Here is a 23571-nt window from a genome sequence, read left to right on the forward strand (position 1 = left end):
CAACACATGAATTGTCTTTTGCTGCATATGCTGTGTGCAAATACATACAAGTATCTGCTTCCTTGTGGTTGTACTCCAAGTGCATGACCTGCTCCACATTGACATTACCATCTGGAATGTCACTGCATAGCATTTTGACCCAATGGCAAGAAAGATTTTCACACCATGCAGCACCTCTTCCTTGTACAACTTCCCAGCCTCCCACAAATACTCAACTAGTTCTTCCTTATTGGCAGCACATGCCAGAAACTTCTTCCACTATTGAGGAATAGCTTGGCCGTACACTCGAATGCGTTGTGAACCACTTGCTGCCCTTTTTGCTCGCTCTGAATTTTTGATTGGTACATTTGGGTATTTGTGTGTGAGAAAATGAATTGCTGAAGCAGAAATGGCACAAGTTGATGAAAGATGAAATCAGACAGTTTGACAAAAGTTTCAGCTTCTTGAAGTTTCTCTGGATCAAGTTGCTGGATCATGGCGATGCCATCAATGATGAAGACACTTCTCTGTGGTATTTCTGTGATTGGACTTTCACAAAGTGATTATACAGCATGAAGTTGATTGAGTTTTTTTGGCTTAACAAGACAGCCTTGTCTGTTTTAAAATGACAGAGACAATGGGCCCAAGCAATATGTCATCATTACTTGAAGATTGACCTTTCAAACCTTTCCAATGACAACTAACCTTGCCAGTAGATTTCTGTCCATCTTGAGGGCAATTTCTCTCCCCTGAACTCAAGTTGGAGAGTATTTCCTTCCTTCCTTCCTTCCTTCAGGTTTGGATTGAACTTGATTGGTCATTTTGAAGGACATGACCTGGACACCCACATGAGCACAAACAGAAACTTGCTAAGGACTAGCCAGTGATCAGTCCAGAAATCGGCACTTCAAAAGACACGGGTCATCATGATGTCGTGTGAATGACGTTTCTTAGTTACCACATGATCAATCTGATGCCGGTGCCTTGAGAGTGCATGCTGCCAAGTCGTTTGTGCTTGTTACCCTTGCTCTCTCTCTATCCATAGAGTGCAGCCCGTGGCTGCTGGTTGCATCATTGGTTGGGACGCGGCTATGCCGCTGATGCAGTGTCCCCCTTACCAGTATACTGGTACTCATTTGCCGACCTCGGAAGGATGACAGGCTGAGTCAACCTCCTGGTGTATTAATTCAGTGGCCAACGGGGCTTGATCTCAGGACCCTAGGATCCCAAGACGTCACCCTAACCACGAAGCCAACACCAGGCTGTTACCCTCGCTGAAGGAGAGGTCGTATTGCATGTAGTCCGTTTGTCTATTTCATTGTTTGTTCATTCACATGAAACTTTAATGTTTTTCTCTGCAAAAGCTTGTCAGATTGAGATGGAATTTTCAACATTGGAGCGACTACTCATGAAGAATGTGCTAATGATAATTATGACGTCATAGGTCATGTGGTGTGGCAGCCATGTTGGAAAACAGCAAAACGTTGGACCTCTGTATCTCTGAAACCACACAAAAGAAAAAAATTGAAACTTGGCAAATGACAAGTACTCCTCATGGGGAATAAGAGTGATTTTTTATGATGTCATATGTGCCTTCATTATGATATCATTATGACATATGTTGAACGCTACATCTGATCAGTATAAAAAAATTTGAGGGTCATCTAGGGATAAAATATTCCACAGAAAAAATATTGATGATGTTATCGGTCATGTGATTCGGCAGCCATGTTGTTTAAAAAAAATAAAAAACTTCAAAAATCTTTTCTGAAATGGCCAAACAGATCGAGGTGAAACTTTACAGGTATGACTGCCTCCCCAGCAGGAATAAAAGTTTCACACATATGACACACACATAGGTCACATGGTTTGGCAGCCATATTGGATTTATCCTTAAACCTCTCGAAATCCTAAAACTTCACACAAAGGTCACATGGTTTGGCAGCCATATTGGATTTATCCTAAAACCTCTCAAAATCCTAAAACTTCATACAAAGGTCACATGGTTTGGCAGCCATATTGGATTGATCCTAAAACCTCTCAAAATCCTAAAACTTCACACAAAGGTCACATGGTTTGGTAGCCATATTGGATTTATCCTAAAACCTCAAGAAATTTTCTTCTCCAGAATGGCTGGACAGATCAAGGGGAAACTTTACACAAATGTTCTGCAAGCTATGGGTGTAAAAGTTTGTCAAGAAATAATAGATAGATCACGTGGTTTAGCAGCCACATTGGATTGAAGAAAAATATGAAATAATGTTTTCTCTGGGACCACTTAATCCATTGATGTGAAACTTCACAATTACGATCTGGTATTGATGGGGATTAAATGTTTTAAATTTCATCTTGATCAGATACATGGTCTGGCAGCCAGAATTACTTATGTTTTTTGAACTGGGTTCTTTTTGATTTTTTTTTTTTGAATAAGGCTCACTTGGTTGCGCCTGAATGGGTTTGAGGTAGAGGAGCAGCAGCTGAAATATAAATCCTATCCAGGTTCCTCCTGATGACTTCATTTTTGCTTTTTGCTTGTTTGGGTTCTTTCTGATTACTCCAATGCAGAACTGCACCCATTTTGTCTCACACTTGATTTGAATTAAATTCATTTTAATCCCATTCTGAATTCCACATGAATTTTAATTCCACATGAATATTAATTCCACATGAATTTTAATTCCACATGAAAGGCCCACTGGGCCGGTTACTTTGAGCGGTTGTACCAGGCTGATCCCCCAGCTGTCGAGTTGGACGTCAAGGGTGTTTCAATCCCTGTTGCTAACCCTCCAATCAACTGTAGTCCACCTTCGTTTGTGGAAACACAGGCTGCAGTGAACCGGTTGAAATGGGGTAAAGCTCCAGGGATCTGTGGCATCCATGCTGAACTACTCAAGGCTGGTGGAAATGCTGCACTCATGTCGTCGCATACAGTTCTGTGCTCTGCCTGGAACACAGGCATCATCCCAACTGACTGGAAGAGGGGCCTTGTTGTCCCTCTCTGGAAAGGGAAGGGTGATCGCCAAGGTTGCAACAACTATCGAGGGGTGATGCTGCTCTCAGTGCCAGGCAAGGTCTTTGCCCGGATAATTCTTGATAGGGTTTGCCACCATCTGCTTGATCACCAGCGTCCAGAGCAGTCAGGCTTTCCACCAAAGAGGTCAACGATTGACCGTATCCTTGCTCTTCAGGTCCTCACTGAATGCAGATGAGAGTTTCAGCAGGGGCTGCTTGCAGCCTATGTTGATCTCTGTAAAGCGTTTGATTCAATGAATCGGGATTCCCTCTGGAGGATTCTTGGTCTTCGTAGGGTGCCACCAAAACTGATCGATCTGATGTCTGAACTATACTCTGGTACTGAGAGTTCAGTGAGATGTGGTGGTACCATCTCTGACTTATTTCCAGTTGTTACTGGAGTTCGTCAGGGTTGTGTACTGGCCCCCACACTTTTCAGCACTTGTATGGACTGGCTTCTGGCGAGGATGTCGGAGAGATCAAGCTGTGGTGCATCATTTGGGAATGTCAAGATCTCTGACCTTGATTTCGCAGATGATGCAGTCATCTTTGCGGAGACCTTAGATATCCTTTTGGGGGCCCTGGAGGTGCTGAATGAGGAGTCGGAGCCGCTGGAATTACGGGTTTCCTGGGTCAAAAACTAAGATCCAGGCTTTCAATGACATCTTGGATGCTGCTGTCTTGTCTGTGCCTGTTTGTGGTGAGGATGTTGAGGTCGTGGAGAGATTCACATACCTTGGGGGTGATATTCATGTCTCTGCTGGCTGTGAGTCAGAGGTCAACAGACGTCTGGGTCAGGCCTGGGGAGTCATGGATTCACTAGTTCATGGGGTGTGGCGCTGTCCGTACCTGTGTGGGTGGAAGAAAGTCCGAATCTTCAGGTCCTTGGTGCTTCCAGTCTTGCTCTATGGATGTGAGACTTGGACTCTGACCAGGGATCTGAGATGGAGACGTCTCTTTGGTACGAGGTCTCTTCGGAGAATCCTTGGCTATCGCTGGTCGGACTTTGTGTCCAACGAGTGGTTGCTGAGAGAAACTCAAATGAGATTTGCTCCCTGCATAGTCCATGAGCATCAGCTGTGGCTGTATGGACATGTGGCTCGTTTTCCTGATGCTGATCCTGCTCACCAGATTCCCTCAGCGAGGGAGTCTCGTGAGTGGAGGAGACCATGAATGACAGTATTGATTAAACCCATGTAATATGCTGTAATTGAGAGGATCCCATTGGAAATATTCACTTAATTTGTTACTTTTTTGTTCTATAAAATATATCACTGCTTTCAGGGATAATGATGATTTACTATGTTGACTAAAACTATTTAATTACCTGGAAACATAACATGAGTTCCAGATATATCTATTACTACATGATTAAACAAACTTTTATATTCTGTTTTTGAACTTGTGCTTAAAAAACAAATATATATTGTGGCTTCTATCGGCAGCTGTTTTCTTTCATGGTGTTATCTCAAAGGCTAGGAATGTTTTCTGGCTTGAGAAAGTGGTGAAGTAGCCATTCCTTGAGGCTGGTATCATTGTTGGACCTTGATCAAGATGCTTGTGCTTCTTCCAGATTGGCTGATTCAACTCTCCCCCAACCTGAAGACAAACCATAAGCAATTCCTTATCTTGTTTTGCTCAAATGTCTTATTGCACCATTGTTTGCTTGAGTATATATATCAGGATATAAGGGTTCAAGTTGAGGAACTTTGAGGATTCCACCATTGCTGGAATGCATCTTTCCATACGTATGTTCGAATGATTCAACTCTGTTAAATAAATTGATAAAAGAAAGAACCTGTGAGTGAGTTTTCTTCAACAGTTTAAAATTATGAGCTCTGTTTCACCAAACCAAATTATAATTTTTTTCACTTTGCTGATGGAACATACTGTATATGTTGAGAGAAAACATTCAAGTTCCATGGCTATAATCACAGTATTACGTGCCGGCCTCACATTATTTATATTATAATTTAGTGTCCATACATTCCAACATAAAATAGATCAACTCTGGCTGCGGTTTTACCCTTCCTTTTCTCAGGGATTCAACAGGTAGAGCACAGGTGATCCTTAAAAGGCAGACCCTGATACAGTGCAGATCATCATGAAGCTTGTTAATGCCTCGGGTTGATAACACAGCAGAGGTAACCAAATGCATGGCTGCCACACATGCCAAGTCGGGACTTGAAGCTTCCAGGTGATCAACCATGCCCCCATCACACCGAGGCTTTGTTGCCGGTGTGTTTTCGAAATGTTTCACCACATCAGACCATCTACAAAACAGATTGAGCAATGAAGAGAAGAGTGGTCACAAAAAAGCCACACTCCTGCTTGACAGCCACTTGGAGCTACAGTATAGAAAGGTCGAATATGGCAGCAGCAGTAACTCGCTGCAGAATCTGGCCAAAACACCACATCAGTGGTAGTGTGTTGTATGTCCTAACGTGTCCGCAACAATGCTTTTTCCGTTGGAGTTTGGTCCTCGAGCCTTTGCACAACCAAGCACAACTCCACAAGGCAGTGGGGTTCCATCCTTTAAAGCATTGGAGAAAGGCTTAAAAGTCCTATCCAATGCTCGATTGGGTACATCGGAAGGGGGTTTGAAATCAGAATGTACCATCTCCTAGGTGAGCTACTATCCAAGGTTAAAGAGCCCCACCAGTCCTAGCCGATAACGTTTGTGGCAGCTCAAACTCGCCAAATACCCTCAGCTGTGGAATCTTATAAGGACTCCACTAACTAGTGAGAAGACCCACCATCCTGCAGATGAGAAGTATCAACTTTTGGGTTAGATCAGTAATCTTCACAATTGTTTTAGAGGGGGCGCACTTTTGCTGATGACATCAGTATGATAGCTGCCACACCACCTGCAGGACTCCGTAATGGCTGCTATTATGCCCACCTCCACATACTCTTCTTCGTTGTGGTTAACTGGGCTGCAAGCGTAATTGTTGGTTTACTGCAAGCAACCATCTCCTGATGTAGTTATGTTACTTTTATGCTTCGTGTTGGAACATTCATTTGAAACCATTGGGTCAATTTGATAGCATTTATGGTGGATTATGATGGAGTGTTTTCACATTTGTGTATTGTCGGCTGCACGTCAGAGGCCGCACTTTCGGCCACCAGGGGCCGCCAGTGGCTCGCGGGCCATGCAATGAAGAACAAGGGGTTCGACTGTGGTAAGTTATAAGTATTGCCCTTTGGGTTAGACCCAGTAATTCAATATATTCACCATGAGCCTACATATCTGTAGATCATTCCCCAATGTAGCGCACCTGGGGATCCATTTTGTTGGTTCGTATATAGCCTGTGGCTACTGGCTGCATCATTTTTCTGGAAGCATGGCTGTGCCGCTGATGCAGTGCCCATTACCAATAAGCCGATACTCATTTTGCTGAGCTCAGAAGGATGACAGGCTGAGTCAACACACGTGGTGTTATTTCAACAGCATGACAGGGGCTCAAACTCAAGACTCCAAGATGATAAGCCAGAAACCTTAATCGTTAAGTAAACACCAGGCTCTCCTGTTCAGTAGGGGATGGCCACCCCCCTGAGACCTCCCTCAAAAGGATATTTGTTGAGGTAGTCTGTGCATCAACAGTGGGAACAGTGTTACCGGCACAAATATATTTTCTACACTGATATTCAGAAGCTCATTCAGCAGTGGAAGGCATGAATAAGGAACAATGGAAATGATGTAAAATAAAATAAAAATACATTTGCATGAGATGAAAATGAAGCCTGGAAACCAAAAGAATATTGACTTATTTGGCTGCCCTCCAATATGTTACATATTGTTGCAGTTCTGCGAAACCGTCACTTCTCGAGGCAAATGCACACAACATTTAGCAGTCCCAAGCAGTTATTTCACCAGTATTCATTTTAGTTAGCCCTCTCCTCATGTCTAGCGGGTCTATGGGACCCATGACCTCTCTTTCATGCAACGATGTACGCCACAGAGTACACGCTAACAAAAAGCTCCATTAGCATATGCCACCAAAAGCCCGTTCAAACCACGCACCATTCCCCAATGGACAATTCATTTCAACCTTTTCCATACTCGAAGCATAATGCTACAACCTTCATATGACCACCACAACGCCTTCCTAAAAATCCCCACAATAACCTATGCTCATCCTCTTCACCACAACTGCTACAAATGCTTCGACCTCCTCACCACAAACACCACAACGCTTCACCCAGTTCACCACAACTGCTACGAAATGCCGCGATCACAGTCGTCACCCCGGACGCTCACCACTGTCCTTTGAGGATATCGGGGAACAATGAAAATGACCCACCATGGCGGATGCTTGAGTTCGGAATATATTGGCACGTAGCTCGAAGTGCACGTTTATGCTGGGGTCCATTCAACATCGTCTGGATAGCCCTGACACCCCACTAAATAGCGACCTTCATTTGGTGCCCAGAGCATGTTCATGGCCGGAAAGCGCTCCCAGAAACCCACGCATCATGGTAATTCTGGAGCTCCATCACGTGACCAAGTTCAAGTGTGAATAAGGCCATTTTCGGTTTCAAAGCTTCCCAGGGAAACTTCTCGGCAAAGCATCTGCGCACCAAGGAGGGTACTGGGGAACACCTACAGAATGTTTTGATCTGAATTCAGACTCCTCCTTCGCCCAGCGTCTATAAAATAGCTGTGCAAGGCTCATTAGAGTGAGAGAGTCTGCCACAGTCAGTCTTCTCCAGTCAGGCTCCACGAGAGTCATCTGGAGAGGAAACACAGTCTTCTTATGAGTGTGCAGGGAAGTCCTGGCCTGAGCAGGACACGAGAAGAAAGGTGGAGCAGAGCACTAAGTGGGCAGAATGCCAAATCGATCATTGACTTCAGCATTTACACTTATCGACTTTCTCACACGCCATTCTCAGCAATCCTCTCACACATTCTGTCTCATCTGCTGTGGACACACAAGAGCTGAAAGAGCGAACTACAGATAAGCACCTCTTCACTCACACACCATAGACACCCCAGTTTTCTTCCCACCTCCTAAGTAGTTGGGTTTGCACTGGTCTGTCAGCTGCGCCAGGTACCATAGAGGTCATTTACACCTCATACATTCTCTTTTCTCTCGAGCGATTCTAGTTTCCTCAAGCGTGTGTCTGACGGCACCTGTAATGTTTGCATAACATTGTAGAAGTTTGTATCGAGTGAGCTCTGCACTGTGTCTTCTTTTGTAACTAATTGCATTTTTTGTTGCACCTCATGAATCCTTGCTTTCCCCTGCTGTAGATATTGCTGTGCATTAAAACCCTTTCTTGTTCACATGCCCTTTCCTCGCCTTCATAATAAATTGCTTATGTTATAAATGCACCCAGCTCATTCTGTCTTTTCCTCCATTGGTCCAGTGCAGTCTGTGCCCTTATTAGCCAGCACGTACTTGGCAGCTCCGCTCGGCTGCACCTGATACGGTAAGTTAATGCAAGTATGTATCGAGGGCACGAAACTCCCTTGGTGTGGTCAATCCACCAGAAACGGAAACACGCAAAGTAGTATAACCCTGGCAGGATTGGCAGTACCAATCAACATCCATGGTTGCTTCGCAACCCACTGGCGTGCGGAGTTATCTGTCCCCGGTGGCCTCAGGATCAGGTGTTCAGGAGGAATCCGAGTGCTTCCTCTCGTGGTCAAAATCAAACCCCGGATCCATAAAAATATAATGCATAATCCGGTTATAAAAAAGTCAACAACATGACAAACTGTGACTCAGGAAGAATAGGAGGTAATGTGTGCAAACAAAGGGTTACTCCAGTTGTCTTACCAGACGTTTGGGCAGGGCAGGGCTGGCATGGTTCCCCGAAAGCACCATCAGGGAAGGCGCAGCAGCACCCAGACTTGGTGGATGGCCGGTTGAAAGGCATTCTACACTGTCCCATCATGTATTCACCGTAGCATGTGCTTCGCATATGAGTGTCTGTATGACATCAACCAGGCAAATTGCTTTGGGTTACCATTTCAAAATGAGAAAGTTGTCTTGATTGAATGATGAAAAATATTGTCTTGTACATAATATGGACTGCTTTAATGCAAACAAAGAATATTTGCCAGCACTTCGTTTTCATCCAGTTCCTACCTTTACTCACCCTCAAAATAGTATGACATCCTCCACCCAATGATGGAGCTACAGAATGTCATGCAAACAGGGTTTATATAAGACAAGAAAAAATAATGGAGAAAAAAAATAAAGAATCTGCAACAGTAATAATGCAGAAGATATGATGTTCAAAATTGACAGAGCAAAAAGGATGGCACTGATGGATGAAAATTAATATAAATTGGTTGCATAATAGGCAGGGGAGGAGGTCAATTGAGATTAATAACAGAACACTCGTAGAAGGGAAGGAAAGAAAAGTATGAGGAGGGAAGTTATAGAGGAGAGGGCTGGTTTGAAGAGAAAAGAGGTTTGGAGGTAAGGGGTAAGGAGGAGAAAGACAGGAATGCATGAGAAATATCGGGAGGTTGAGGGTTGTGGGGGCAGAGGTGGAGGGGGGGGGGTAGGTGGAGAGGGAGATTTTTTTAAAATCCTGACAAAGACACCATATTGTTTTCTCATCTGAAATCAGATTTGCATTTTGTTGGGGCTTAATCACCATTGCTGAGGATGGGAGAAGATTCTACAAATTTGAGAATACCTGGCTTAACCTGCAGTGAAGCCTTTGGTAGCCTTATTTTAAGTCTCATATGATCATGCAGATGTCTGTAAAACTATAGCCGAACAAACACTGCTACTATTCTAGTCACTCCAGGAGGGAGCCACTGCTCACACAACAGGAAGTTTTAAATTGATGCAAAGTCATATATAGAGAATCAGTATTTTCATGACACAAAGGCTGTTCGCTTTCCAATCGGTGGGGTAGGAGTCACGACTGTTTCCTCTGAATCATCTCAGCATGAACAGTTGGTATGTATTTCAAAATTTCCAAATTTGCATGAACTCTCACTGATGTAGAGCTGTTACGATTTTGCTATGTCATCAAAAAATGTCTGCATACACATACTTGTAGTTATGCTGAGTTTATAGCTTTCATAATATTCATCTTAATTTTTTGATTAGTTATGTTGGCTCATCCACAAGCAGCTTTATACTGTAAATAAATAAAGATGTGTTATACAGAGCAGTGTTTTTCATGAGTCGTATTTTCGTTGTGTCATCGTTAATTATCTGCTGTTATTAAAAAAAAAAAAATTGTAATACATAGTCGAGGCTTGTGGAAGAGCTAGTAAACTGATTGGATCAAGCCACAACAGGACAAAAGTAACAGCACAGAGATGGGAGGAGGGCCATTACCAGCAGAATTGAAGGACAAGATAGAGGGAGACTTGGACAAAAAATAGATGTGGGGAGGAATGGGGAGCAGGAAAGGACAAGATGGATACAGATTACAGAGGGAACCTCTCAGGAAGGAAAAAGGAAATTTGTAAGGAGCAGAGCTTGGGTGGGGAGTTATCAAGGGTAGAAAAGATCATGGTTTTGGATTGAGGATGATCTGAGATGGTGGTGAACAGCCGTCTTGAAGTCCTGGCAGGAAGAATGAGATTGACGAGTAAGTTGGAAATTGGTTCCACAGGTGGGGAAAAAAAATTGTGAATGAGTGGAGATGAACAGTAATCCTAGATTTAGGTACATTCACCAGAAGGGGTTGATGCTACACCATGTACACTCAACAGAAACCTGGAGGGGGAGGGGGGGCACAAAAAGAGCAGCAGGTGAAAAACCAGAGAAGATGTGGTAGAAGACAGAGAGACCATGGACCTGGATGTGATGAGAAACTGATAGGCCCCTAGACAGCCTCAGTGCAAAATACTCCAATGATGTTGAATGCTTTGGTTTCCACGGCATCAACCTGAGCAAGGTGTGAGGCAGAACAGCCAGCCCAGAGTGGAGAGAAATACTCCCTCAAGCTGAGATGATGGTCATGTGGGTGGATAGGAGTTCAAGTGTGCGAAGGAAGGACTTTGTACGATGGAGGATGTCCAGTCGGCGACTGGTTTTGAAGGCCAACTTTGAAATGTGGTTGGTCCAAGAAAGATGATGGTTGATGCTGAGCCCCAGGAGTTTGAGTGACTGAACTTCAAGGGGATTGTTTAAAAAGTAGATGGGAAGGTTTTCCAGATGGTCCTTTTGGAGAGAGAGAAATTTGTCAGGATGAAAGACATATATTCAAAATGTTTTACCAGCTTGTGATTTTGTCAAAATCTGAAGAGATGGAAGAGGCTGATGCCTGTCTGTCTGTAGGATGAGGAATGTCACAGCAGAGAGTGAAGACATGTGAAGAGATATAGATAAAGAGGATTTGAAATGATTCAGAGAGATCATTCATGAAAATCAAGAAAAGGACTGGGCCCAGAACACTGCCTTGGAGCACTTCAGCCTTGATAGTGAGAGGAGATGAAAGGATTCTGTTGAGAACCACATGTTGGCTACAAGAGTCAAGGAAGTCAGTAATCCAAGAGTGGAGTTGGCCTTGGATGCCATAGCCAGGGTTTGGAGAGCAAGGCAGGATGCTAGACTGCATCAAAAGCACAAGATATGTCTGGAGAGATGGCCCGAATCTCATGTCTGACATTGAGGGCTTCCATCCATTGTTGGGAGAGTAGAAGCAGCATGTCCAAGGCAGAGTGACCTGGTCTGAAACAAAATTGGTGATCTGAGATGAGGCTGTTGGAGAAAAGGAAGGATTTAATATCAACTGCGATGATGGATTCCATGTCCTTGCTGATGATTGAAAACAAACTGATAGGTCTGTAGTTAAGGGGATCAATTTTTGCACCTTTTTACCTCTGCCACCAAAGGTAAAACATCTAATTTAACCTGGTTTTTAACCTGGTGTTGGCTTTGCACAGGGGTTCCCAACCTTTTTTTTTAGTGGGGTTACATTTCACATGTTCGTGGTCCCACCGAGTACCACTGTATCAAAATTCACCTTAAATAGTGTTTATTTGCGATACAGATACGACAATGGGGAGTTAAACAATACTAACAATTCACAACTATGACATTGAGCAATCTGATCTGAACAAAAGAATGATACAGTAAGTACCTATTTGATTGTGTAAAATGTCCAATCAATGGGATGGTTGAGCCTGCTTCTTGCTCACAAGCAGGTCGATGTCAGGCTTTGTTTTGGATAAAGCACACCGAACATCATGTTCAACATCCAGTAGGGATATTTGTTTTGTTTTTAGAATAACGACTGACGAGAACCCAACTTCACACAGCCATGTAGATGGGAATACTATGAGCGAATGAACAGCCAGGGCAGCTAGCTTAGGGTAAGACCCCAACATTCCACACCAGAAGTCCGCAAGATTCATCTCGTCAAACTGATCTCGGGCTGTGGAGTCGTTCTGGAGATCAATCAAGCTTTCCTGCAGTCCTGTTCCAGGTGGCAAATCCAATGCATTCATGCGAAATGGGTTGCGAATCATTTTCAGATCCAGTTCCTTGAGATCCGGAAAATAGGAATTTAATTCCTCATCCAAATAAGCGAGGTGATCTTTTTCCAGTTGTATGAAGTCCCTTGGGGGATTCTTTTCACGCTTCTGAAGAATATCGGCCGTGCAAGAAAACATGACCACCACTCCCGCTTCGACATTCGTCTTCCACAGACGGAATTTTTCCTGAAATCCCTTGACCTTGTCTATGAAGTCGATGATAGTCACGCCAGTCCCCTGTAGAGACTTGTTGGGCGGGTTTAACTGAGAGAAAATGTCGACCAAATAAGCCAGGTGCAATGCCCAGTCGGGGTCGTTCAAAGCAGCGACGAAATCGACAGTCTTTGGTTTTCCATCGTTTTTGAAGAATTCACGAAGCTCAGCTCACAGTTCAAACACGTGCTCCGCCATATTTCCACGGGATAACCATCTCACCTCAGTGTGGAATAGGAGAACTTTATGGTCGGAGTCGAAATCCTCGCAAAGTTTCTTGAAAAGTCGTGAATTGAGAGCCTGGGATTTCACATGGTTCACAATTTTGATCATGGTTGAGAGAACGTCAATCAATGGCTTGGGGAGCGTCTTGGCTGCGAGTGCGTGGCGGTGGATCGTACAGTGTAGACCACGCACTTCAGGAGCAACTGCCTTCACAAGCGTTTGGAAACCTGATCTGCACCCCAAACATAGCTGGAGCACCATCTGTAGTACAGCCTTTCAGATCAACCCATGACAGCCCAACTTGATCAAAGACGGAAGACACCTCTTCGAAAATGTCCTTTGCTTTCGTTGTGGTTTTAAGCGGGCGGCAAAATAGTATTTCATCCTTGAACTTGGCTTTATGCACGTACCAAACGAACGCTAACAGTTGGGCACAATTAGCCACGTCAAGTTGACTCATCCAATTGCATAGAAAATCCACATGGAGATGCCTTGATTTCTGCCACCACCTGGTCATGAATATTGGTTGACATTTCTTCAATCTGCCTCTGAACTGTGTTGTTTGACAACGAAAGAGAATTGAGCTTCTTGGCGCTTTGTTCTCCCAGCATGAGACGTACGATATCCTTTGTGGCGGGAAGGATGAGGCTTTCACCGACTGTGTGAGGTTTTTTCTGTTCTGCAATTCGCAGTGCGACTAAGTAGGATGCCTTTACGGCTGCCGTGGACTGCTGTTAAAAACTGCCGCTGCCGTCGAAGCGTGCTCTTTTCATGGCATTTTCCTTCCGACGAAAAAAATCATGGTCCTTGTCGCTGTGTTCAGGATGAACAGAAACAAAATGGCGCTTCAATAGACTTGGCTTCATAGATTGATTGCCGAGAACTTTTCCACAAATCACACACTGTGGAGCTTCTAATTCACCTTTTTGGATGGAAGTGAAGCCTAACTTGAGATAACTCTCCGAATAATTTCTTATTGACATGATGCTGGTGAACGATAACGGTAACAATAAGCCGGGCAATCAGCAATGATGACATTGTGGCGTGTAGAGACAAAACGAATAATAAGACTTGTGCACAATGGCCGATAACAAACAGCTGTCAGTGTACAGCCGCTTTCGATATAAATTGAATTATTGTGCACAAGCTGCATGAGAGAGAAATAAAATAAAAACTGCGTTTAAAAAAAAAAGCACGCTGCCGCGTAACACCGAGAAAGTTCAAATGTACCACCTGTGGTATGCGTACCACAGGTTGGGAACCCCTGGGCTTAGCGGTTAGGGTTGTGGCTTGGGATCCTGGGGTCCTGAGTTCAAGCCTCGTTGGCTGCTGAATTAACACCAGGGGGTTGACTCAGCCTGTCATCCTTCTGAGGTCAGTGAGATGAGTACCAGTGTAGCAGCCAAAAGGCTGCACATAAAGGGAAGGTGTATTGACGGATGTATTAAATACTAGATGACCGGTGAACCCATTGGGTTCCCGTTGTGACAGCGGTTGATAAAAAAAAAAACATTTAAATTTTTTTTAAAAAAAGATGGCTCCAGCGAACTATACTGCTGAGGTTGTTTGCATTGATCAAATAATCCCAAAGAGTACTTGACTGAATTGGGAATTTATTTTTTTCATTATTTTTTTTATTGCCCGATTTTAACAAAACTTTATATTGCGAGTCAATGTGAAAAAAAACGGAGAAAAGAAAGTCGAAGAAATTATTGTGCGTAATCTTCTAAACACAATATTTATTAATGAACACGGAAGTATTAGATCAAAATGGCGATGTTTATTTTATGCTAAAAAATAAATCGTTCTTTGTCCATACGAAACGTTTGAGATTTTTAAATAAATCATTTCAAGAAAAAAATAAAAGATAGCTACAGCGAACTATACCGCTGAGGTTGTTTGCATTGATCAAATTCTCCCGAAGAGGACTTGACTGAATCGGGAATTGATTTTTAAAATCATTTTTTCCATTGCCCGATTTGAACAAAACTTGATATTGCGCGTCAATGTGAAAAAAACGGAGAAAAGAAAGTCGAATAAATTATTGTGCGTCTTCTTCTAAACACAATTTTATTTATTAATGAACACGTAAGTATTAGATCAAAATGGCGATGTTTATTTTATGCTTAAAAATAAATCGTTCTTTGTCTCTACTCAATGTTTGAGATTTTTAAATAAATCATTTCAAGAAAAAAAAGATAGCTCCAGCCAACCATACCACTGAGGTTGTTTGCATTGATCAAATTCTCCCAAAGAGTACTTGACTGAATCGGGAATTGATTTATTTATAATTTTTTTCATTGCCAGATTTTAACGAAACTTGATACTGTACACCGCAGGAGAATGGTGAGTTATGTGGGACTAAAATTTTTGCGCTATCCTGTACCCTTTTAGCTGTATTTCAGGAACATACATACATACATACATACAAGATGAGAGTTTTCGTAATATATAGATAGATGGTATTGGTGTCGTGCAGTTATGATGGGCCGAATGGCCTCCTGTGCATAAAAATTCCTTGTAATTCCTTGTTATCTTTTCACCCCTTTCTGTCTTTGTCTGTTTGTTTGTTTGTTTGTTCATGTGCAGGATATCTCAAAAAGTTTTAGACAGATCCGAATGAAATTTTCTGAACATGTTCGGTGTATGACAAGGACGAACTGAATCTATTTTGGTTAAGATCCGGATCCGGATCCGGCTACGATAATTTTTTAAGTGATTCTTCACCATTGAGAGATCAAGCTAAACTGATATATAGCACAATATCTCAAAAAGTTGTAGACGGATTCGGCACAAACTTGATGGACTGATTTTGGTGTGTGGCAAGGACGAATCGATTCGATTTTGGTGAAGATCCAAATCCGGATGTGGATTTGATTATTATTTAATTTGTAAAGTGATTTTTCACCATTGAGAGATCGGGCCAAAAACGAGATAGCACTTTATCGCATGATATTTCAAAAATGTATTGGGCCTGATATGTTCTCGTGGATCAGGCATTACGTGGCGGAGGTATGCACTCTACCGAATGCCCTTCTCCTGTAGTTATGTAATGCAGCGATGTTGGCTGATTTTGAAGCAAATGACTGTGAAAAGGGAAGAAAGAGGATGTGCAAGAGTAGCATCAGCTTTTTAGAGCACGTGAGCTTAAGCCATCTGGTCTAGTTGTACAATCAGAGGCGAGGGTTGAAGGAACCTTCTCAGGTCAAAAATATACAGAGGCCCAGAGCAGTTGGGTGCAATTGGACAGGGTGATACAGAGAGCGAGGGGTTGTGGACGCAAGATTTGTAAGCAAACACAGAATTTAGGCATTCAGCCTTCTCACGAGTGGAGTCGGCTGTTGTGTCATTTGATGAGAGCAAAGAGATGGAGGATGAGCATGCTCCAGAGACAGACTTAGCAATTGGCACCACGAGGTTTTAAAGGAGGGAGACAAGTTTGAAAGTTCAACTTTTAGGTTGGACAGATGTCATTTTCTGGTGCTCCTGAGCATGGAAATACACTAGTTGTAGGCTTTGTGGAATGAGACACACGAACTTCAGACACGCCATCATGTGCTACTCGAGCTAAAGACAGTCTGTAAGTTAATTCATCATTCATAATAATGTGCTTTTAACATGCTGTTTGCATTTTAGGCATGATTGTTATCTCTCAAACTGTATAAAAGGGTTTGAAATGGTCCAGGAAGTCGATGAAGGATATTTGATGTGCATGTGATGTGGATAGATATTTGATGGGAAACATAAAATGCCTCAGACTTGCAATGCCATGGATTGAGTATCGTTTTTCACCAGTCAAACTATCTTACTTGGTGGGCACAAAAAGTTGGCATGTTGGTGGGTGTCAGTTGTAATCTCCATTTGCAGATTCCAGAAGGTGGAATGGAGTCCTCCCAGGACTCGGAGTATCCACCTTCATTTCAGTAAGGGATGTCGATTCGTGGTCCAAGCTGCGAATTTTTTATGTTCTCAAAGTTATATTCCAAGGACTCTTTTTAAGGATTGTCACTGAGCTCCGGACAGAATCCAACTGTAGTTTGTAGTAATATCCCCAGGGATGCTTTTTAAGATTTTTGTAAAGTTGTTCTTTATCAAACCTGTTGCTCCAGTTTTCACTGGTAAGGTTTCAGCACACTTCAGCTTCCAAGATCTGTTGACTTCATTTTTGAGATCTTGGTATTTGGTTATTTTCTTGATTTTTACATTGATGAGGCCAAAATTGCTGAGTACCTGTCACTCATTGAGCAATGGCCTTTTCCTTTTGTACCAAAATCTACATCTGGTCACAAAGCTTTGCTCTCTTTGTTCACACTTAATCAAATCATGACATGAGCATTACTTCTTTGTTTTCACTTTTGGTTCATGTCTCCATGAGTTTTCTGAAACTGATGTTTACTTTTTTTCAAATATACCAGTGCATTACTATCCATACTTTGCTGTGCCTTTGTGTATACAGCGAGTCTGACGTGAGTTTTTTCCATTCCGGATAGGAGGTAACTCCTGCTTTCTGTTTCTACCTTGCAGAACCTACACCTGGCTGATCAACTCAATTCTGCTATTTTCTTACCCAATGGTATAGTGTCCTTGGTCTTGGGCATTTGTTATGATTCATTCTCCATCCAGGTTGAGCTGACCTGTGCTTAGCCATTCCAATGAGCTTACTTTGTCCATACCCAATCTGTCCACCAACTCTTTATTATTATTATATATACTTGTACGGGCCTGGAGGGGCGGGCCAGTAGGTGCGTGCCTGTAGGTGCGTGCCAGTATGTGCAGCCTCTCTCTCTCAAACCTCAAAAAGGCACATCCGCGGGTCCCCAGCAATATTCCTGGAAAGTTTCAATCGTGCAAAAGAAATAATTAAAAATAAATAAATAAATGAACATTAATTGTGATGTCATTCGTGACGTCATAGCACCATGCCTTGTCATTGGTCGACAGATAAATGGCCATAACTTGGGAACCGCTCGTCCGATTAATATCAAACCTTGAAAATGCACATCCGCGAGGCTCCGGCAATATTCCTGGCAAGTTTCAATCAGATCAGACCGTCAATCGTGCAAACAAATAAATAAATAAGCATTAATTGTGACGTCATTCGTGACGTCATAGCACCGTGTCTTGTCATTGGTCGACAGATAAATGGCCGTAACTTGGGAACCGCTCGTCCGATCGATATCAAACCTCGAAAAAAACGAAAATTCGCTCACTGCAGATCTGGATAAAATCACAAACTGGTCCAACACGTGGAACATGTCTTTCAATCCAGACAAATCTCACACTCTCACTATGTCTCTTCGAAAGGACCGTTTACAAAACCCCCCCATCCACTTTCTCAACAATCCTCTGGAAGAAGTATTTTCTTTCAAGCTTCTGGGTCTCACTATCTGCCATGACCTTTCCTGGGAAAGTCACATTTCCAACCTCGCCTCAAAAGCCAGTCGCCGACTGGGAATCCTCCGTCGTGCAAAGTCCTTCCTCGGCCCTCTTGAGCTCCTGACCACTTACAAAGCTTTTGTCCGTAGCCTGATGGAGTACTGCTCTCCCCTCTGGGCTGGTGCTCCTGCCTCCCACCTTTCTCGACTTCACGCTGTCGAAACCAGGGCTTTTAAGATCATTGGCATCTCCCGCAATGAAGCTGAGTCTTTGGGCCTCTCACTCAATCACCGCAGGTTGGTCGGTGGTCTTTCTGTCTTCTACCGACTCCTCTCCAGCCTTGCCCCCCTGCTCTCTCTGCGATTTGTCCCAACCACATTTCCACAGGGCGCTCAAGGTCCGCCAACAACCCCCTTCTGGTAAAACTACCAAAATCACGAATCACTGCTCATCTTCACTCTTTCATTCCTCTTTTTCCCGCCTTTGGAATAAACTTCCTCACTCTATTCTTTCCCATTCTTCCCTCCAGGCTTTCAAAACAGCTGTTCACCACCACCTCTTATCTTCCCCCATCCAAATCCTCGATCTTTTCTACCCCCGATAATCCACCCAAGCCCACTTCCTTCAATTCTCCTGCTTTCCTTCCTGAAAGTCCCTTTAATGTCCATCTTCCCCTCGCCATGTTCCCCGTCCCATCCCCATCCCTCTCCCTTCCACAGTTCACCTGTGTCTGTTCCCCAATGTTTTGTCCCTTCCACTCCCGCCCCTCTTGTCTCATGCCTCCTTGCTGTGAGTTGTGTGTTAGCTCTCATACGAGCCTCGACCAAGGTATACAAAAAAAAAGGCACATCCGCGGGTCCCTGGCAATATTCCTGGCAAGTTTCAATGAGATCGGACTGGCGGTCGTCGAGAAACGGCGGTCGCAGACAAACAGACAGACAAACAGACAGACACACACACAGAGATTGCTGGAATTATAGATGGACTAGTACGGGCCCGTAGGGGCGGACCCGTAGGTGAGTGCCAGTATGTGCAGCCCTCTCTCGCCCCCTCTCGCCCCCTCTCTCTCACCCCCCACTCTCATCCCCCTCTCTCGCCCCCACTCTCATCCCCTCTCTCTCACCCCTCTCTCGCCCCCCACTCTCATCCCCCACTCTCGCCCCCCACTCTCATCCCGTCTCTCTCTCCCCCCTCTCTCCCCCCTCTCCCTCCCCCTCTCTTGCCCCCTCTCCTGCCCACCTCTATCCCCCCTAGTCTCGCTCTTCCTCTCTCGCCCCACTCTCATCCCCCCTCTCCCCTCCCCCTCTCTCGCAGATATTGGTCGACAGATAAATGGCCGTAACTTGGGAACTGCTTATCCGATTAATATCAAACCTCGAAAAGGCACATCCGCGGGTCCCCAGCAATATTCCTGGCGAGTTTCAATCAGATCGGACCGTCAATCATGCAAAAAAAAAAAAATAATAATAATAATAATAATAATAAATAAATAAATAAACATTAATTGTGACGTCACTCGTGACGTCATAGCACCGTGTCTTGTCATTGGTCGACAGATAAATGGCCGTAACTTGAGAACCGTTCGTCCGATCGATATCAAACCTCGATAAGGCACATCCGGGGTCCCCGGCAATATTCCTGGCAAGTTTCAATGAGATCGGACCAGCGGTCGTCGAGAAACGGCGGTCGCAGACAAACAGACAGACACACACACAGAGATTGCTGGAATTATATATATATATATATATATATATATATATATATATATATATATATATATATATATATACACATATATACACACATATGTAGAACATGTATACATCTATATATTACTAAAACTCTCATCTTGTATATATGTATGTTCCCGAAATACAGCCAAAACGGTATACGTTAGCGCAAACATTTTAGGGCCACCTTACTCACCATTCTCCTGCGGTGTGCAGTATCAAGTTTCGTTCAAATCGGGCAACGAAAAAAAATATTTAAAAATCAATTCCCGATTCAGTCAAGTCCTCTTCGGGAGTACTTGATCAATGCAAACAACCTCCGCGGTATAGTTCGCTGGAGCTATCTTTTTCTTTTTCTTCTTGAAATGATTTATTTTAAAATCTCAAACATTTAGTAGAGACAAAGAACGATTTATTTTTAAGCATAAAATATACATCGCCATTTTGATCTAATACTTCCGTGTTCATTAATAAATTAAATTGTGTTTAGAAGATTACGCACAATAATTTTTTCGACTTTCTTTTCTCCGTTTTTTTTTTCTTCACATTGACGCGCAATATCAAGTTTCGTTCAAATCGGGCAACGGAAAAAAATATTAATAAATCGACCCCTTAAGTGGAGTCAATTCCCGATTCAGTGAAGTTTTGGTATGACAATCCATAAAGCGCAAGGACAAACCATGGAGAATGTGTTGATATACCTCGAGAAACCGGTATTTCAGCATGGACAACTGTATGTGGCTCTTAGCCAAGGAAAGGTGAAGGAAAATGTCAAAGTATTCCTGAAGGATGGGAGATCAACCAAGAATGTTGTCATTAAACGCGTGCTTCGTTGGATGACTCCTGAGGTCAATGCTCAATTTTTCTTCAAGTTAAAGTTTGACCACTAAATAATATTAAAATTTTGTCTTTTTTTTTTGTCATCAACTGCTGTCACAACGGGAACCCAACGGGTTCTCGGGTAATCTAGTACATTATAAAAACTAACAGAGACATGCCAAAGCTTTTTAGTCTCCTCTTGTCAGGAAAAAAAACCGTGAACAGAATGAAGCAGCAACAAAGTACACATTTTATAGACACAGAGCAATAAGCTCAATGCTCATTAGTTGATAATATACCCAATAGTGTAGAAGGATGTTCACCAATATTCACCAATGTTGGTGAACAACTTTTTCCAGTTGTGGACCATCAAGTGTGAGGGTATAATTAAATGGGATGCATATACAGTTCTAAGTTAAAATTGAAAGTTTAAATTGATAAAATAATGGCATTAGATTGCATTGGAAGTGAAGTCGAAAATGAAATGTAAAAAGATTATGAATGAAGTGTCCTCATTCCTTTGCATTAACCAGCGTACATATTGAAAAGAAGAAGCAGATAACAAGTTACGTACCAGTGCATAGTCTGCCATCTGGACTAACGATCATTCCAAATGGACAATCACATCGAAAACTCCCATCTGTATTTACGCAATGGCCATTCATGCAGATACCTGGGGTATTGCATTCGTTGATGTCTGAACACAAGAGCAAACACATCACAAATATTAACCAGTTGGAAAAAAAAAAAAGTGAACCATGTACTGGCTTATGTAATCATCTGTCTCATCTGGCCAAATTCCTAAAGATCAAATATCATTTCCACAGCCATTTGCTGATGTAGCTAACTTTGGCTAAACAGAAGAGGTAATACCATGAAGCGTGATGCTTGATGCTTACCCAAGCAATATCGTCCACTGGGTACAAGAGAAAAGCCTGGTTTGCAGATGCATTTGAAGCTTCCATCCTCATTGATGCACATTCCATTGAGACACATGTTGGTAGTGGAACATTCATCATGGTCTGTAAAGCAAGATAATTCACCCTCACCAATTCAATAATAATTTGGAAGATTTTGTCTCATATTGCTGTAAAACAACAACAGTGAAAAATTACACAAAGTTTGCATCAGGTTAGCTTCAAAAGTCTTAAATGTATTCTTCTTTAGGCAACTATAAAAACCCCGTGACTGTATCGTAGTCATGGCCTCGTGGTGCTGTGCGGAGAATGTGGGACTGGCATCTCATAGTGACTTCAAATCAGACCGAAGGCAAGCAGAGAATTTGGTTTTTACCTTATGGAAATTATGCGAGTAGGAGAATTATTATATTACTGTGGAGCTATTGGAATGTCAATAACAAACCCAGATAGTTCACCATAATGAACTTCAGGGACAGGAGAATTCCCTGATCTGGTCGACACCTGTTATTACCTCCGTTACTGAAGGTGGTTATGTTTTCACCCCTGTCTGTTTGTCTGTGAGCAGGATATCTCAAAGAGTTATGGATGGATTTGGATGATATGTAACAGGACGGACGATGCTTGACTGGTGGGCAGGTTATATGTGTGACAAGGACAAATTGATGAGAATTTGGTGAAGATCCAAACCCAGATACTAGAATTTTAAAAGTGATTCTTCACAATTGTGAGATAGAGCCAAAAACGGGATATAGCACAATATCTCAAAAAGTTGTGGACAGATTATGACAAAACTTGGTGGAAATTTGGGTAGTTGACAAGAACAAGCTGATTAGATTTTGGTTAAAGTCCGGATCCAGATCCAGCCTATCAGTGGGATACAAAACATAAACTGTTCAGCCTGGTGGAGGTATGCGCTCTACCGAGTGAATTCGCTCACTCTACCGAACTATTTTATACATACTTTGTTAACTTTTGTTGCTCTGAAGGGCAACTTGGTATGTGCACAAAAATGTTTGCTTTGAAAATATTGTGCTCACAATGAGCCCTCTAACTAAATAGAAATACTTTTCCAGTTTTTAATAATGCCGTCATGTTGTTATACAGTGAGTGAAAAGTGCATTATCCTTCAGTCAAGGATCCATGACCATGAACTGAACTTGACTTTTATGTAAAGGGTCATTTATTTATTATACATCTGTGAGCAGAGGTCTAAATTGAGAAAACAATAATTGAGAACAGAGAGAGGGGAGAGAGGGGAGAGAGGGAGAGAGGGAGTGAGTGGATGGTAGGGGTTGCGCATCGAAAAATTAAAGTGTGGGAGGATGTAGTGTGAAAGGAAGTGAAAAGAAGGGGGCACATTTGGGCATTTTGGAGGGTATTGAGGTCAAAATTCCACCTTTTTTGCATACGTTACAAATATGTGGTTGCAAGGTTTTGTTTTGGGGTGAATATATATTTTAAAAGTTTGTCTTTGAGAACTGATGAGGAGCAGGATATCCCAGAGGAAGCACACTCGCTGTCTAATCTGGGTTTCGTTTGAGACCCAATTATAATAAACTGTTTTCCTGATGTTTTGCAGACAGGGTGATGTATCATTCAGTATTCTGTACTTTATTGAGATTTTACTGTAAGCCAGATGTACAACCTAGTGGACGTTAAAGATCCCACAGTGTCTTTCACAATGGGTCAGTCATCATGTGCCAGTAGACTGGACAAATCCAAATTCCTGCCTGGACCTACAGCACACTGTGACAGATTGATGATCCATTCATGGTTGGTTCTCAGCCATTGAAGCATTCACAACTTGTTGTGGAGAGCCTGATCCTCTGAAGAGAGGTAT

The 23571-nt window shown here is 42.8% G+C and overlaps 1 protein-coding gene across 1 annotated transcript in view; it reads right to left on the minus strand.

Annotated features, from left to right (window-relative positions):
* LOC147015483 (fibrillin-2-like) overlaps positions 1-23571 on the minus strand; it is a 269758-nt gene that overhangs the window by 176236 nt on the left and 69951 nt on the right. Inside the window, exons 14-16 of the mRNA XM_085850274.1 lie at positions 21711-21833; positions 21386-21508; positions 8775-8927 (exon numbers count right to left, since the gene is read on the minus strand). Of these exons, the coding sequence (XP_085706400.1) occupies positions 8775-8927; positions 21386-21508; positions 21711-21833 (399 nt within the window). The remainder of the gene's footprint in view (positions 1-8774; positions 8928-21385; positions 21509-21710; positions 21834-23571) is intronic.

Source organism: Eptatretus burgeri, chromosome 12, assembly GCF_056783735.1.
Source record: "Eptatretus burgeri isolate ZD-2024b chromosome 12, Ebu_testis_v1, whole genome shotgun sequence".
Lineage (NCBI taxonomy): Eukaryota > Metazoa > Chordata > Myxini > Myxiniformes > Myxinidae > Eptatretus > Eptatretus burgeri.